The sequence below is a fragment of the Heptranchias perlo genome, chromosome 21 (genome assembly GCF_035084215.1).
Source record: "Heptranchias perlo isolate sHepPer1 chromosome 21, sHepPer1.hap1, whole genome shotgun sequence".
In the NCBI taxonomy this organism is placed as follows: domain Eukaryota; kingdom Metazoa; phylum Chordata; class Chondrichthyes; order Hexanchiformes; family Hexanchidae; genus Heptranchias; species Heptranchias perlo.
This window is the reverse complement of record NC_090345.1, coordinates 23,394,302-23,413,301: the sequence shown is the minus strand read 5'-3', so window position 1 is coordinate 23,413,301 and position 19,000 is coordinate 23,394,302. Positions and strand designations below refer to the sequence as shown.

The 19,000-nt window shown below is 40.3% G+C and overlaps 1 protein-coding gene across 1 annotated transcript; it reads right to left on the bottom strand.

Moving 5' to 3' along the window:
- Nucleotides 1–503: 503 nt before the first annotated feature.
- LOC137340396 (L-seryl-tRNA(Sec) kinase) lies at nt 504–18,782 on the bottom strand (the record flags this gene model as incomplete). The annotated part of the gene is made up of 6 exons (XM_068002816.1): nt 504–1,513; nt 8,218–8,311; nt 10,113–10,188; nt 11,354–11,555; nt 14,616–14,907; nt 18,432–18,782. Coding segments are annotated over 6 exons (1,227 nt in total), but the record flags the coding sequence as incomplete, so codon positions are not given.
- Between the last annotated feature and the right edge of the window lie 218 nt (nt 18,783–19,000).

Here is a 19,000-nt window from a genome sequence, read left to right as displayed (position 1 = left end):
GAGTATTGACACCACTGTGTCAGACAATGAGTTAGAGGCAGGGCAGGACTTAGAGCGAACAGTCTATTTACTCAGCAAACAGTCTATTTAAACAAAGTCTCTACGAACTACATCAAACCAAACTCATGAGCGAAACTACAGCAGGGTCTCCTGAGTACAACAGGATTATTTCTTCAGCAAAATGCAGTGAGTGGAGGATAGTTACATAATACAAATTATGTGTGTAAAATCAATCTCAGTCACTTACAGCAGTGCGGTCTCCAGGCGTGATTAACAGGGTAATTACCCAATCATCTCCATTCTGGCCGGGACTTGTGTCACTATATGCAGCCAACTAAAAATGCAGGGGTACTTATTTTGAAAACAATGTGGTTCTGTTCTAAGGTGTATATCAATGGTTTTCAAACTTCTGAGTGCATGAATCCCTTACAACTATTGACACACTCCCAGGGTCTCCCATCCAACCTTTCAAAGATAGTGTGAATTACCAAAAGAAAATGTGCTATAATTGCAGAAATAATTTTTATTACTATACACCAACAGAGATAATATGCTAGAAAGAACAGTATTACTAGTTGGGAGGGGAAAACAAAATTTGCGAAGGTGCCTGCTCCTGATTACTATTCAATGCCCCACTGGTGTGTATTAACATTGGAAGAGGGCCAAATCAAACGTAACAGTAATATCAACAGTCGAAAAGGTGTCGACACTATACTGTCTAGGCTTATGTTAAATGGCCACTTTATCAAGACACCAGAAGACTGTTGTTGCCTCCAAGAAAGGATGAAGAAAGCTGCACTGGGGAAAGGAACTGTAAATATTATATTTCCGACTAAATAAAATACAATTTTAATGGAAATTTCCATTTAATGATCTGCAGTAGAACCTCTTCAATTACAGCAGAATCTCTTGCTAAAACTTTGTAGCCTGAAGAAACCCCCTTCAAATTTACAAAAAGTAAAGAGCAGCAATCTTGAATATATGTATAGGAAACTTCTCAATTACATCTAGGTTTAATACAAATGGATTTGTCTTATCTTTCAGCAGACTTGTGGCTGTTATATATTGCACAATCATTGTGTTACTTGGAAAACAAGTCCAATTTGAAGCTTTGATGACATTTTTTTCCCCATTACCTCTCTAACAATAGAAAGGTAATATCAATTCTGCAAGCAACATTTAAAAGGTCCCACAGTTTTCCAGTAGAATAACTTGACTTGACTAATTCAAGGTTTTATAAATAAGCTTGAGCACTGAGTCATAAAATATCAAGCTATGAGCCATAGGCATATTGTACATTATCAAGTCTGAAATTTTAGAAAATTCCTTAAAATTTCTTCCTTTTTCTGATCAAATTCATGGGCAGCTTCTTCAACAATTGCATCAACATCAACACAAAGCTTTATGGGATTGCCTTGGAAAGTGGCATGTCGAAGGTCCTCCAAAAGCACAGTTTTAAGCTTGTTAAGTTCTTCAGACAGTGACTTCATATTACACCTCGATAGTTTCTTATCTAGAACAAAAATAATTTAACAATGTGAGAATTATTGTGAAAACAAAATACTAACAGTATCCAGACCTTGGAAAATGCTAGAAGGCTAATTTAAAGGGTTCCCAGATTCTGACCAGTATTTGAACAAACTGTTCTGTTAAAACTGAACGAACACCACATTTTTTCCTGTCTGCCGTTAAGTGCTAAACAGCCAAAAAATGGAAACATTGCACTTATGGTACTATTCTGTTAAAATATTATCTAAAGTATTTCACAATTGGTTATTTCTTATTCCATTAATTCACATTAGTTACAAAACACTACATTAGAACATAAGTGCTACACAAAAGCACCAGCTTAAAAAAGCCAGGTACTTGGAACAAAAAAACATGTGTGAGGCTCCCAATATTTTCACAAATTTTCCACATTGTTGGGTAGATGCCATTGCTGTAGCTGTACTGGAACAGCTGGGCTAGAGGTGCTGCTAGTTCTGGAGCACGTGTCTTCGGCACTAAAGCTGAGATGTTGTTGGCGCCCATAGCCTTTGCTGTGTCCAGTTTATTCAGCCGTTTCTTAACGTCACGTGGAATGAATCCAGGCCAGTTGGGGAAAAAAAAAATCTAGAAAATGCTTCAGCCTTGTCTTTTGCACTCATATGCTGGGCTCCGCCATTGTTGAGGATTGGGCTGTTCATTGAGCCTCCTTCTGTTAGTTGCTTAATTATCCACCACCATTCATGACTCAATGTGGCACAGTAGCAGAGCTTTGACCTGATCCATTGATTGTGGGATCACTTAGCTCTGTCAATAATATGCTGCTTTCACTGTTTGGCATGCACATAGTCCTCCTGTATTGTAGCTTCACCAGCTTAGCACCTCATTTTCAGGTATGCCTGGTACTGCTCCCTGCATGCTCTTCTATATTCTTCATTGAACCACGATTGGTCATCTTGCTTGATGGTGATGGAGGAGTGAGGGATGTGTCTGGCCAAGAGGTTACAGATTGTGGTGGTATATAATTCTGGTGCTGCTTATGGCTCACAGCGTTTCATGAGCTGCTAGATCTGTTCTTAATCTATCTCACCTAGCACGGCGATAGTGCCACATGATATGATGGAGGGTGTCCTCAGTGTGAAGATGGGACTTGGTCTCCACAAGGCCTGGTACTACCGAGCCACTCTAGGTGATGGAGAGTGAAGTCCCCCACCCACTGTACGTTCTGTGCCCTTGCTACCTTAGTGCTTCCTCCAAATGGTGTTCAATATGGAGGAGTCATATTCATCAGCTGAGGGAGTAGGTAGTAATCAGCAGGACATTTCCGTGCCTATGTTTGACCTGAAGCCAAAAGACTTCATGGGACTCAGAGTCAATATTGAGGACTCCGCCGCCCACCCCGACTGTATGCCACTGTGCCCCCACCTCTGGTTGGTCTGTCCTGTCAGTGGGACAGGACAGACCCAGGGATAGTGATAGAGGAGTCTGAGACATTGGCTGATAGTCATACTCACAGAATGATATCTATGTCAGGCTGTTGCTTGACCTGTCTGTGAGACTGCTCTCTCAACTTTGGTGCCAGTTACCAGATGTTAATAAGGAAGACTTTGCAGGGTCAGCTGGGATAGGTATGCCTTTGTCATATCCTGATTCAATGCCTAGGTTCCTTTTTAGCAGTTTGATAGAACTGAGTGGCTTGCTCGGCCACTTCAAAGGGCGGTTAAGAGTTAACCATGTTAATGTAGAACCAGAGACACAGAGGCCAGATTGGATAAGTATGGCTATGTCAGGCTTCCAATAGGACAGCAGGTTACCTTCCCTAAAAGGACATTAGTGAACCAGTTGGCTTTTTATGAGAATCCGTCAGCTTCATGGTTACTTTTACTGGTACCATTTCTACCAATACCATTTTTAAACTGAATTCAAATTCTCAAACTGCCATGGTAGGATTTGACCTCATGCCCCCTGGATAATTAGTCTAGTCCTCTGGATTACTAACCACTACAGTACCATACCCTGTGTTCAACTGGTCTTAAATAGGGTGACAGTGGGGGCAGGGCATTCATTGTCCAGGCTCTCACGTGAATGAAAGCAAATTGAGTAAGGTACCAGAGAACTGTTTGCCAATGGAAGAAAGGCCCAGCTGAATCACCACCTTCAGGAGAGAAAGGAGCTGACTGGGGAATAAAATGTTTTCCTTCAGTCTTTTTATTTTCATCTCTGTTATTTTATCTATTTAACTTAATTTGAATTAAAATTTTATCAAATTTCTTGTTTTATATTTTCTTCTATTCAACTGCATTTTTCTATTACTTAGACCATTTCTAATTTTTTTTTCAATTCCCATCTTATTTGACTTCCTTTTCTAGAAATATTCCTATAACTATTACTAACCACAAAGTGGATCCAATCACAGCTATGCCCAGACCCCTACAATAAGTAAATATTTTAAAATGATTCAGTGTACATCAAAATCTGCACTTTGAGAAGCACAGATTGACACTCCTTAGATATGGGAGTGGTGCCAGAGGACTGGAGGATAGAAAATGTTACACCCCTGTTCAAAGGGGAGAGGGATAAACCCAGCAGCTGCAGGCCAGTCAGCCTTACGTCAGCAGTGGGGAAACTTTGCGACATTAATCCAGAACAAAATTAATTGGCACTTGGAAAAATATGGGTTAATAAATGAAAGCCAGCATGGATTTGTTAAAGGCAAATTATGTTTGACTAACTTGATTGAGTTCTTTGATGAAGTGAAGAAGAGGGTTGATGAGGGTAGTGCAGTTGATGTTGTATATGTGGACTTTCAAAAGGTATTTGATAAAGTACCACTTAATAAACTTGTTAGCAAAACTGAAGCCCATGGGACTAAAGGGGCAGTTGCTACATGGATATGAAATTGGATAAGCCACAGAAAGCAGAGAGTAGAGGTGAACAGCTGTTTTTTTAGACTGGAGGGAAGTGTGCAGTGGTGTCCCCCAGGGTTCAGTGTTGGGACCACTGCTCTTTTTGATATATATTGATGACCTGGACTTGGGTATACAGGGCATAATTAAAAAGTTTGCACTACTTGAAAGGGTGGTGGAAACAGATTCAATAGTAATTTTCAAAAGGGAATTGGATAAATACTTGGAGAAAAAATTTACAGGGCTATGGGGAAAAGAGCAGGGGAGTGGGACTAATTGGATAGCTCTTTCAAAGAGTCGACACAGGCATGATGGGCCGAATGGCCTCCTTCTGTACTGTACCATACTATGATACCATGACACGAAATTCGGAAATGTATTAAACAGTGAGGAGGATAGTAACAGACTTCAGGAGGACAAAGACATACTGGTGAAATGGGCAGACACATGACAGGTGAAATTTAACACAGAGAAGTGTGAAGTGATTCATTTTGGTAGGAAAAATGAGAAGAGGCAATTTAAACTAAATGGTACAATTTTGAAGGGGGTGCAGGAACTGCGGGTGTATGTACACAAGTCTTTGAAGGTGGCAGGACAACAGGAGAAGGCTGTTAAAAGGCATATGGGATCCTTCGCTTCATAAATAGAGGCATAGAGTACAAAAGCAAAGAAGTTATGCTAAACCTTTATAAAACATTGGTTAGGGCCCAGCTGGAGTATTGTGTCCAATTCTAGGCAACACACTTTAGGAAAGATGTCAAGGCCTTAGAGAGGATGCAGAGGAGATTTACTGGAATGGTACCAGGGATAAGGCAGAGCACCTTACAGTTTTTGGCAATATAGTTCAGCATTCTATTTGTTTGCTTGGTTGATGCTCTGCCGTGATTGGACATCCTGAGCATCGAGTCTACTACAACACTACTACTATTCCTATTACATAGAACGTACAGCACAGAAACGGGCCATTTGGCCCAACTGGTCCATGCTGATGTTTATGCTCCATACAAACCACCTCCCTCCCAACTTCATCTAACTCTATCAGCATATTCCTTTCTCCCTCATGTATTTATCTAGCTTTCCCTTAAATGCATCTAAATTCACTACTACTACTAAATTCACGTCCATCAGCTCAGCAGCGACGAAGGGGCCAAAATAAAACCCTTAGGTCTTAGCAAATGCAACCATGGGTGGTGTTTGCCTTGCAGGGACCCTGTGCAAAGGTTTGGTTTGGGGCCCCTACATTTTACTAGACAAACTTATCAGTGGATCCACTTAGGGCCTCATGCAATTGCACATGTTCCATGGTCCTAATGTCGTCACAGAATGCAACACCTATTCATTCACCTCTTCCCGTATACTCCTTCCACATCCAAGGCCCCAAATATTCCTTCAATGTGAGACAGCAATTTGTATGTACTTTCTCCAATCCAATATACTATATTTGCTGCTTATATTGTAGTCTCTTCTGTACTGGGGAAACCAAACACGGATTAGGTGACTGCTATGCTGAACATCTCCATTCTGTCTACAAGTGTGACCCTGATTTTCCTGTGGCTCACCTTTTTAACTCCCCCCCCCCACCTCTCACTCTGATCTCTCCACTTTTGCTCTCCTACACAATGCCAACCAGGCTCAACAGTATCTCATCTTATTCCTGGGCACTATGCAGCATGCTGGTGTGAACATTAACTTTAGTAACTTCAGGCCTGAGCTATATCCACCCCCCCTTTCCATTTCAGACCTGTTGGTTTTTGAGAGTGGGGGGGGCGGGAAAAGAGACAGGATGACATTTCAGGTGTAGACCCTTCGTCAAAACATTGTTCTGGCAGTGGGGTCTGCATCCAGGGTGCTGGCCTTTTTTTCCCCCTCTCTTTGGGATTGGGTCTTTCAATCATTTTCTCTTTTCATTTCAGACCTCCTGTGTCTGCAGTTTTTTTTTCTTTCTTTCCAGGCTGATACTCCAATGCAGCACTGAGGGAGTGCTGCACTGTTGGAGGTGCCATCTTTCAGATGAGACATTAAACCGAGGCTCCGTCTGCCCTCGTAGGTGGACGTAAAAGATTCTGTGGCACTATTTCGAAGATAAGCAGGGGAGTTATCCCGTGTCCTGGCCAACATTTATCCCTCAACCAATACCATTAAAAAAAATTATCTGGTCATTATCATATTGCTGATTGTGGGAACTTGCTGTGCGCAAATTGACTGCCACGTTTCCTACATTAAAACTGTGAATACACTTCAAAGGTACTTCATTGGTTGTAAAGTGCTTTGGGATGTCTTGAGGTCATGAAATGCAGTATATAAATGGAAGTCTTTCTTTCTTCAATCTTCCCCGTTATTTTCCTTTTGTGGGCCTCTCCTATGTATTTTCACCGTCTTCACTATTTGCACGTTATTTTGTTCCTTTAATGTCTTTCCATTGCCTCACTGAGAGAATCTTTTATATTTTGTAAATGTTTTCTATTGAGCACATTTGCAGGTCATCAATCCACTAACTTCCTCTCTGTGATTGGAGATCTGTTGTTTCTCTCACCTTCCGCTTTATTTTCTCCAATCCTGTTAAAATGTTTGCTTATCTTTTAGTTTTCATTTCTGACAATGGGTTATACCTGAAACAATAACCTGTCCTTTCCTTTGTAGTTTGACTGACCTGCTGTGTATTTCCAGCATTTTCTATTTTTGGCTGGTATTTACTAGGTTATCATACAATTTTCAAGTTTAATCCTGATAAATCAATTTGATTATTCTAGGTAGCACTGATGCAAGACTGCCTGTGTCTATTTTGTACTCCATTTTTTGAAAAGAGGCATCATATTAGCCTGTTTCCAATCGACTAGGACCTCTGCAATGTTCATGGACTCCCTCATACCATTAATGCCTCACATTTCTCACTCTGGATTGGGATTATGATGGGACATATTCCTGGAGGGTTCATCACATGACGCCCAGCCTCCAACTGCCCTACCCCCACACTCCCGCCATTGGTCACCTGACATGTCCGTCCTCACACTTCCCACCCCAAATGGAAAGCAAACAGACTCTTCATTACCCAATTGGATGATTCTTGGTTGTCAGTCAAACAGCCCCTCCCCCCCATCTCCAATACTTTTATAACCAATAAATGAAAGTGTTTAAAGAAAATGAAAGAACACACAATTTTTTTTAATGCCCCTATGAATTGTCTCCTGGGTTGTTCGCAGCAGTGTCTTAAAGATTAATCTTTGACTCCTGGAGGGTTGGCACCCCTAGTTGGGATAATCTTTAGAATTAGTTTGGATGTGATTGCATTACCTCTGAAGTAGGATGTGACTATTCTGTGCTTTGTTCATCAATAATAATATTCCCATATTAGGAAGTGTGGGTGCACTCTATGATTTTCCATGGATTCATTTTAATGGAAGGGAATCATGGGTAGCATGCCTGCAATTACCTGAAATGTAATCCTAGTGGGCAAGCCTCCCCATCATTTTGCCAGATTACTGCCAAGGCAGCGAAGGTGAAAATTTCCCCAATGGGTTGAAACTGTGCTACGTTCATATGCAAAATCCTCTGTTACTTTAACCTGATTACAATAAGGGATTTCATACAAAAATGTTACTGATATTGCATAAAATTATTTCAATCCCTACAATGTGCAATATAAAGTTTTCTAAAGGGTTTAGCCAGAATGCTTTATAACAATTTTTTATTTTATTTCAGGATGTACTAAGTAGTACACATTCAGTTTGTCTCAATTTTGCTTACAGCAATATACCATACAGACAGAACAATAATAAACCAATACATAAACGACAGTTCTGGTGTATTCATTGTATATTAGTTGTACCTTTCGCAGTTTTCATAGACTGGGACACCAAGCGACGGAAGGCTTGATCAGCCTGATGAAGAACGCTAGCTGCACAAATGGCACGATCTGTCTCCTGTAAGATAGCCAAAAGCAAATACTTTAAATGTTAACATAATTAAGGCAAGCTATCATTATTGGATTAATTGTATGCTTGAAATCTAGAATGAAACCTAAACTGTAGATGTGCTTGATATCAGTGTACTTGTCCTATATGCGCTAAGGGCATCAATTATCCATGAATATTCCCATTAACAATAAACACAATCTCATCTCCCTGACATTTATTAATTTGAGGTGTAAAGAAAAAAGAAAGTATTGGAGACCAGTAACACACCTTCAATTGTTTGAACATGTATGAAGTGGATATGGGTACAGGAATGCAACCTCCCATTCAAGTGCATAACTTTGTGGTGCTATTTAATGTTGTCATGTGTCAATGATTACTAATTCATGACAAATGGCCATGCAGAACACATTTCAGTTCATATAATTTTATCTAATAGTTTAGAGAAATATACATTACAAAAATATTATCTCTAAACAAAATAGTGCAGTCCTTGGGAATACCTGCTTTTCTACACTGTACAGCGTCTACTTAAAAAAGAAAACTGTAGAGGGAAGTACTAAGTGAATTACTTACACCTTATCACAAAGATAAATTCAGACGATGATGGCCACTCACCCAATCCAACCCAAGCTCATCCTTCCAAAGAAAGCTACATTCCCACCATGAAAGCATCAAACTTCCTCTTGAATGAATACAAAATTTGTGCCTCCACTCCCCTACCTTTCGAACCTGAAAAGTCTGTGTCTTTTAACCTTTCTTCATAACTCAGTCCTCTGATACTAGATATTAGCCTAAGAATTATGGGGGCAATTTTAGATTTCTGCCCATAACAGGCATGAAGTCAGCAGAGTGGCTACGCTATTCGCCCAAAGCTCATTTTTACTTTCAGGCTTCATTTAAATGGTACCGGCGATCTGTGAGCACCCCATGGGTGCCCGCTGCAGCTCACCAGATGTAGGACAGCTAGAAATTGGCTGATACCCAGCTGAACTGGATAATAGGCCAGGATTGGCAGGGGTGGGGGAAGAAGAGCCAATCCCTGAGGAGGTCAAGCACAGGCTGGCAGTGACCTGCAGTATTTTTGTGGAGCCAGGAGGAAAAATTCTCCCAAGCAAATTTTTGGGCCTTTTCCTTCGGATCGCTGATTAGGCCACTCAATGCCTGGTGCAAATAGATAGAGTGTGCACAGTGTTCGCTCCGCCAATTTGTACATGATAATTATACTCTGTCCTACAACCGGCGTAGGATCCCGATTTGCATATTTAAGCAGTATCCTGCTGGAAACAGACGAGGCCTGTCTGAAAATTGCATCGTGAGTCTTGGACATCAATGGGGCAGCTAATGTGCCCCCCTGTTTTTCAATTGCTGGCCACCTGTTTTTGAGGCAAGAAATAGGTGGCCGGCAGTTGAAAATCACCTCTTACCTCTCGGATAATTTATTTCAAAGACAACAAAATATCAAGTTAATTCTGCTTAAGATCAAACTTTGCAGGAGTACTCTAAAAATAAAATACAGCTAGCATTCAGACAACACTGACAACACAGATTATACAAAAACATATGCTGCTATTAAGGGCTTTCTCACTGAAAATCACTGGAGTGCATTTTTTATGTCCAAGTAATCAATTCCAACTGGGCTCCACAGTGAAGTCTTTCAAAAGATTAGTTAAAAGCAATGACACGAGAAACAGGAGTGTGTAAATTCTTTAATTTTATATACTCTCTCTCCTCTATGTACCAAATCAACATTTAAAAACTACAACTTTATTTATGATACACATTAAATAGTAAAAAGAATTACATTTACCTTTTGTTCAATGTTTTCTTCAAGTGACTTCTCTGGATTTTCTAAAGAAACATCAAGTAGTGCAAACACATTCTGGCTGTTAAACATGAATTAAAATGAATGGATGCGAAAGTGAGCAGTAAAAGTAATGTTGCTGTATCTAACTCTGAACTTAGACTTTAGCCTATGCACAAAAAATTGGTTTGACAGATTCTTCAAGTCTTTTTGGCAGTAAAACTAGAATTAATATTCCTTAGCCGATATTTAGTCTCAGGAGTGGCAGAGAAGGAAATAATGTTACAAAAAATACACCATGACAACAGTAAATTTAAAAAAAAATTACTTTGGTTTCAAAATTCCCAGTTTTCTTCTTTTTAAAATTCTCACAAATTTTATCTGCTTTCCTGAAAGCACCAGCTCCTTGCTTGTTTATAATTCCACTACGCTGATTGCCCTTCAGTACCTCACCCAACTGGCCTGGATAGTGAGTTTTGGCTATTGGACCATAAGTGGCATCACAGTAAGGCCTGATCATGCGTGCATTCGTTAGAAGTTGCTGGATAGTGATCAGGAGCGGAAACCCTAGCCAGCTCTCCATTCCTTAACCCAGAGTGCCCCGAGACAAATTATAGTGCCAATTGCAGTGAGGTCAGTGAATTTAGTACAAACTAGGGACTAAACCTTCCTGCTCTGTATGGCTCACTTACCTGGTGGATAAATTCACTGAGTGATTGCATGAACTCCCCCACATTCTTCACAACAAATACAAATTGTATTTACATATGATATCAGTGCATTACTGTCACAATTTATTCCAAAGCTCCACAATAATATACAAATATCTATATTCTAGCAGAAAGCTAAGATTACACCAAAGATTGAAGACAAGACCTTAAACAGAGTTACTTCAATTTGTACAACGGATACAATGGAGAGTTTGCAAGATTGCAAAGTTTTGATTTTCTCCAGGTTGTTAAAGCAGGATTAACTTTAGCACACTTTAATCTGATATCTTGGACTTCCATCATATGTTCCATTGCCAAGATGGACAGGCCTGTCAAGGGATCAATATAAATTTACCATCCCAAATATCCTGAAGTACTCACATTCCACCAACTCACTGAAGAAAAATGAATCTTCAAAAAGAATTGATATACAATTTCACTTAAATAAGATATTTTGTCTTTTTCCTAATCAAAAGAGGACAACCAAATTTAAAGGAAATGTCAAAGAATTAGACAATTAGCACTTAAAACACTTACAGCTCCTCTTCCAATACATTATCTGCACTTTTCAGTATCATACTGTTCTTTTCCCATGAATTCCTCTCAGGATCAGGTGGTTGGATTTTTGCTGACATCAGTACTATTGTTTCATCATTTACCGGACAGCCCCGTTCATGATTTCTCTGCAGGCACAATTCACGTGGGCATTCCAGAAACAACTGAAAGAAGCCTAGGGAATCTTAAAAAAAATGTAGCTGCTGACTGTTTGATCTTAAATATAATTTCTAAAGCTACAATGAAGCATATTCTTTTTTAAAAAAAGAGACAATGGGTGGAAATTCTGTTTCTATGCTCACCAGCCTGTGATCTTGATTCCTCTAAAGTGAATGGGCAGAAAATCACTGGCAGGCTAGTGCAGAAGCAGAATTTCTACCCCAATATATCTTATATTGGTGAATATTTGAGTTCATATAAAGGACAATATAAGTACTGGGAATGACAGTATTAATATCAAACACACCCAAGCCAGGTGCAGTACAGATTAGATTCAGTGTGAAGCTCTATCTACGCTGTTCCATAAATGTGCATACCCCCATTGTACCATTCTGAATTTTGCATTTCCCATATGTCATCTTTATGTCTTCTCTGAATGAGATAATCAGTTTAATACCAAAACTATGAACAACTTTGTTTTAGGGAAACCAGCCTCCGCCCACCCCAGTTTTCTCCTCTTCTTTCCTGAAGGCACTCACTCATGCTGGCTGACAGTCTTCTATACTCACCCAAGTAGCCATTCTTTATCCAAGAACACAGACAGGTTATTCAACTGTAAGTGGCATGACAATTGAACTCAATCCTGTCTTCATTCAATGTCCACACACATGCACTTATCAGCAAGGCACTGAATAGCTATCAGGTGCAAGAACTGTGGCTGATTTTTTCTCACCACTAGTTGGGGACACTGAGGTCAACCATAGTGCTTCATTACTGCCCCAGTTCAGATCGGCTAGATCAGCAGACAGCACAGATTAGATCTGGATCCTTCCTATTTTGAATGGTTCAGTAAGTAACACAGCACTTGGCCTATTTACCTACTAACTTATTGGAAGCATCTGTAGGAACTGGATTTAGGCTGCTCAAAATATTTTTACTTAGGATCTTTATAATCATCAGTAAGAGGCTTTGCTCCATCAAATGGGACTTGATTTAAATCCGGAAATGGTAAGTAACAACACTCAAGTTCCAGCCGCTATTTTGAAACAATCTTGAGATGAGAGTAAGCACAAACCAAACCAGGGCTGGGGACATGACCAGGAAGCTGCAGGATTCTTGCAATCCCGATAATTTTAATAGTACAGCAAACCTCACTGGAACATTTTCCAATCTATTACTGCCTGAACAATAAAGGTAGACTGTCTATATAATCTATATGTAACTATAGACCAGCTAGCCTAACATCCGTCATTGGGAAAATGCTAGAATCCATTATTAAGGAAGTAGTAGCAGGACATTTGGAGACTCATAATACAATCAAGGAGAGTCAACATGGTTTTATGAAGGGGAAATCATGACTGGCAAATTTATTAGAGTAACAGGCAGGGTGGATAAAGGGGAACCAATGGATGCAGTATATTTGGATTTCCAAAAGGGATTCGATAAGGTGCCACATAAAAGATTACTGCACAAGAGAAGAGCTCATGGCGTTGGGGGTAACGTACTGGCATGGACAGAGGATTGGCTAACTAACAGAAAACAGAGTCGGGATAAAAGGGTCATTTTCAAAATGGCAATCTGTAACTAGTGGGGTGCCACAGGGATCAGTGCTGGGGTCTCAACTATTTACAATATATATCAATAACTTGGATGAAGGAACAGAGTGTCTTGTGGCCAAATTTGCTGACGATACAAAGATAGCAAAGGGATATTGACAGATTAAGCGAATGGGCAAAAATTTGGCAGATGGAATATAATGTGGGAAAATATGAAGACATCCACTTTGGGAGGAAAAATAAAAAGTAAAATATTATTCGAATGGAGAAATACTACAAAATGCTGTGGTACAGAGGGATCTGCATGTCTCCGTACATGAAACACAAAAAGTCAACATACAGGTGCAGCAGGTAATCTGGAAGGCAAATGGAATATTGGCCTTTATTTCTAGGGGGAAGTCATGCTACAACTGTACAGGGTGCTGGTGAGACCACACCTGGAGTACTGCGTACATTTCTGGTGCCCTTATTTAAGGAAGGATATACTTGCATTGGATGCAGTTCAGAGAAGGTTCACTAGGTTGATTCCAGGTATGGAAGGGTTGTCTTAAGAGAAAAGATTGAACAGGTTAGGTCTATACTCATTGGAGTTTAGAAGAATGAGAGGAGATCTTATTGAAACATACAAGATTCAGAGGGGATTCGATAGGGTAGATGCTGAGAGGATGTTACCCCCCATGGGGGAATCAAACTAGGGGGCATAGTCTCATAATAAGGGGTCGTCCGTTTAAGACAGAAATGAGGAGGAATTTCTTCTCCCAGAGGGTCGTGAATCTTTGGAATTCTTTACCCCAAAAAGCTGTGGAGGCTGAGTTATTGAATACATTCAAGGCTGAGTTAGACAAATTTTTGATCAGTAAGGGAGTCAAAGGATATGGGGAAAGACTGGGAAAGTGGAGTTGAGGTAAAAATCAGATCAGCCACGATCTCATTAAATGGCGGAGCAGGCTTGAGGGGCCGAATGGCCTACTCCTGCTCCTATCTCTTATGATCTTATGTCTAGATTTCTCCGTTCATAAAGAATCCAAGGTAATACCCATAGCAAAACATAACCTTGCTTTGGCATATTTTAATCTGTGGTTCTTAATTAAGTTATCAACGATGGCCTTCCATTCTTTGAAAGTTAGCCAGCACTATGCTATTTACTGGTTCTGTATCATTATTCTATTCTTAAGGCCATTTTGATGTTGATGCCAAAATATAAGAAAATATTTCAAAACCAGTTTAGGCTAGATGTTTATTGTCACTGAACCAGAAAATGCCAAAGCACTGAATTTACAATAAAATGCTGCAAAACCACTCATGTTCTGTACATGAATAGAGGTTTTGAATGCTTGAATCATTTTAGTAAGCAGTTAATGAAAAAAGCAGTTACAGAAAATAGTTTTTTTTAAGCGCAGAAGACATTTTTCCAATATTTGTGCAATTAGTGTTAATTTTAAAGAATTTTTGAAGCCCAAAAATTCTAGTTATTTATTTACATGCATTGGTAGGCATACTATAAATATTGCTTGCTATAGGGAACTTACTTCGCCTTGCCATCTGGTAAATTTCATATCTCATGCTTTGATAGTAGAAGTTGTCATCCAAAATTATAACTAAGGGTCCTGAATGTGAGATGCAGACTGGATACTGCTGCACTCCGATGTGCTGGGTTTCTCCAGAGATGATATGCTGCTGTTTCAGTGATCGAATGAAACAATCCCACGCTGAATCATTTTCACTGACAGAAACAGACAGGCAGCCACTCCCATAAATAGCCTGTATCAAGTGTTCTATGTATACCAGCAATTTATGCCTGTACAATTTCCAAAGCGAACCCTGTAGATCCAAAAAAATAAACCAAAAAAGAGCCACTTACAAAAATTGAAAGATATTTGGCTTTTAGTGCAACACAGATACAAATGTATTCTTCAACATGGATTAAATGTGGAATGACTTTTGATGGAACTAAATAAATGTAAAATACAAACGGTATGTTTATACTATCAATACAACTCCATGTTGGACTCAGTTCAGTCCACTTGTAAAGAGTCGACTTCATTCACAATGGGGGATCATTATTCTATTCTCAACTGAATAATGTAGGAAACATTCTCTGGCTGATACAAGATTTACCCAGCATGATACCAGCATGAATAGTATTCCAATAAAATGAATACAGATCCAACATGGATAACAACTGTTTTAACAAATAGACTGAAAGTAGAGAAGTATTCTTGGAGGTATCACATGGGTAATGATACAGAATCTGAGGTGGTGCTTTAACCTCTTAAAAAAAAAATTCCAAGAATGCCTTTTATTCTTACTTGCGCCAGAGGTGGGATTGCCCCCGGCCTATTACAATAAACAGCTAAAAGACATACCATTTCCCTCAACTAAATGTGAGAATTGCCATGAGAGATTTACTAGTAACTGAAAAAATGTAATAACAGTATTAAGTACATTTTGCTATGTGGATAAATCAGTTTACAATCCAATAAACCATGATCAAATCAGTCATTACCACTGACTGCCAGTGAAAGTAATATGCATGATTGACATATTCAGTCCCCATTTAAAGTCATACATTCTGCCCTTATTTTGTATTTCCATCATAAATTCCTATGTCCATATTTACAATGGAAACTGCTTATGTAAACTCATCATGTTATAATTGCACCCTCCTGTCACTGGTGACACTGCAGCACCCTCATTGGAGCAACAGTGTAATGACATCATGACAAGGTTACAAAGACACTTTCCATTATAAATGTGGACATAGGAGTTTATCATGGAAAAAATTGACAAAAATGCAACAATAAGGTTTTGTAGATAGGAAGCACATGCACACAATATTTTTAAAATATATTATGGATAGTTTACACAATGAGGAAACTTTAAATATTGCTTATAACTAAACTGTTTTTGAGTATTGGAGTTTTGTGTTCAGATTTGGTCCCTGCGCACATTAAAGGATACTGAAGCTTTGGAGAAGCTGCAGAGGAGGACAACCAGAAGAATACCACCTCTTCGAGCTCTTAGTTATGAGGATAAGTTCTAGGAATTAGGGTAATTTCCTTTGGAGAAAGGGAGGCTCAGAGGGGATTATGATTGAAGTTTTTAAAATGATAACGGGATTGGAGGGCAGTCCAATTAAAAAGGTTATTTGAATTGGATAGGGATGGTAGAACTACAGGTCATGTCTATAAAATCTGAAGGCAAAGAGGTAGGTTAGGTAACAGGAAGCATTTCTTTTCAGAGTCATTGCCTCTTGAATAAACTGCTGATACTTATCGTGTGTAAGGAGTCTCTACAATCTTTTAAGTAGAAACTTAAATTACTGAGAGAAGGCGCTATATAAATTCAAGATCTTCCCTCTTTCTTACTGGAGAAAGGGGACTCCCAGTTATGGTGAGCAAGTTTCTAGATAGAAGGAATTTGCATTTATATAGTACCTTTCACATCCTCAGGACGACCCAAAGCACTTTACAACCAATGAAGTACTTTTGAAGTGTAATCACTGTTGTAATGTAGGGAACGTGACAGCCAATTTGCTCAAAACAAGGCTCCTCAAACAGCAATGAGATAATATTTTTCAGTTATCTTTGTTAAAGGATAAACATTGGCAAGGGCACCAGGAGAACTCATCTGCTCTTCTTCGAATAGTGCCTGGAATCTTTAACATCTGCCTGGGAGGACAGATAGAGCCTAGCCTTAATGTCTCATCTGAAAGATGACATCTCTGAAGTGTCAACCTAAATTATGTGCTCAAGTCTCTGGACTGGGACTTGAACCTACGACCTTCTAACTCAGCTACATCCTTCTGATTCAGATACATGAGTGCTACCACTGTGCTAAGGCTGACACCTTAGTTACTTGTGGTTATGATGTGCACAGGCCAACATAATCTCCAGGAGTTTGCTTGATTGCTTTAGGAAGTTGGAAAGGAATTTCACAAAGTTTTTCCTGATTAGCCATAGGAGCTTCTTTGTATGTTTTTCCCTCTCGCAGTAGATAGCATGGCTATGGAGTGGGCTAACATTGACTGGATGGGGTGGGCTTGATAGTCTTTCCTCAGTGAATACTGTACATTTAATATGAATTTTAATCCACAAGCAAGACTGCTACATCATTCGCACATGAAACTTGACAGTATTCCAATTTTTTTGGTTGGCGCTATTAGCCTAGGCATTATTGGCACAGAACCACACAAGTGACTGCAGAAAAAGAATGAAGTTAAAAGACACTTTACTTTCACACTAACATATCAGGTTATGGGATATTCACCTGGAATTTCCAACGGGGCTCTCCAAATCTCCTCCTGTAACTTTGGCAGAGACCCCAGAAAAATGGCTGTTTCTCCAGGGTTTCCGCCAAACTTAGTGGTAGATCGGGGAGCCCTTGCGGAAAATCAACCCCAATGTTACAAAAGTGTGACTCCTGTGTTTCACGCTCTCACTTTTACAGTGGGCATTGGGGCCTGGTCTGTATAGGTAAGCTGAGCTCTGCTGCACAATACAAAGATTTACGGCAGTAATTTCCATGGGTTTTCTCCTGCCATAACTTTGGCAAAAAAAAAATCATCTGACACTGCGGAGAAACGATGAATGACCGTTTCTGCTGTTTCCACTGATCTTGCGTCAAAGTTACAGCAGGAGATTGGGAACCCTCCCTCCTCCCACTGGAAATTCTACCTCTCAGACTGCAAATGCACAGAAGCAGCTCCCACGGATAGATTATTGAAAACAGCATTTGGATGGATCCACATTTTAATGGGCCAACAATGTGGTCAGTTCCCACAAGTCAGGTTGTTTACACTATAGAGTGAAAGCCATTGAGGGAATACTGCATGCTCACCTTGGGCTGCATTCCTATTGTAAAATGGGCCACTAAATGGGTGGGTGACATCCCACAGACTATACAAGCAGCTCTATGTGATAAATATGTATGATTGTGGTAAAATGCTTATTTATTTGTTACATCATAGGATCATACAGCACAGAAAGAGGCCATTCAGCCACTTTGTCTGTGCCAGCTGTTTGACAGAGCTATCCAATTAATCCCACTCCCCACTCTTTCCCCATAGCCTTGCAAATATTTCCTTTTCAAGTATTTATCCAATTCCCTTTTGAAAGTTATTACTGAATGTGCTTAAAAGGCACTTTTAGGCTGTGCATTCCAGATCATGCCAAAAAAGTATTTTTGAACGTCTTGTATACTGTATGCAAATAAATGTTAAATATTGCTTAAAATGCAACCCATCGACTGGTAATTCCGGTTCATCCGAAGGCAGATTATAATTTCAGTTAGATATTTAAAACGCTGCTATGGACGCTGTAACATCGCTCCCAGCACATGCTAACCGTTCCTGCAGGATTGACCGTTAAACCGTCAACGTCACTCCGTCCTGTCAGCGAGAAAGCTTCCCCCGGGATAAGATCATCGTAACAGAGCACGAATGACTCAAACTTCGGCTGCAGGACTTTCAGCAGAAGGCGAGCGAAGGTGGATTTCCCGGCTCCCGGAAGGCCGGCGACCAGACACACACACACACGCCGGCTGTCCCGGGGCCTCCGCAGCCCCCGGCGTTCATCCAGCGCTCCGGGGCCGCAAAGAGCCGTTGGAGTTCCAAACCGGGCGTTCCGACGTTCGAAGGCCCCCGCCCGCTGGAACGCTTCATTGGAGTTCGACACGTCACGCGCAACTGCCGGAAGTGAGCAGGCCGCATTGGCCGGTCAGGATCAGCTGTAATCTGCGACTGTCGATCAAGCGGCGAGTGGGCGGGACAGACCTCTGACGTAAGCCGGTGCAGGTAGAGGGCGCTTTAAACACAGAACCCAGGGTATTGACAGGTGCAGGTAGAGGGCGCTTTAAACACAGAACCCAGGGTATTGACAGGTGCAGGTAGAGGGCACTTTAAACACAGAACCCA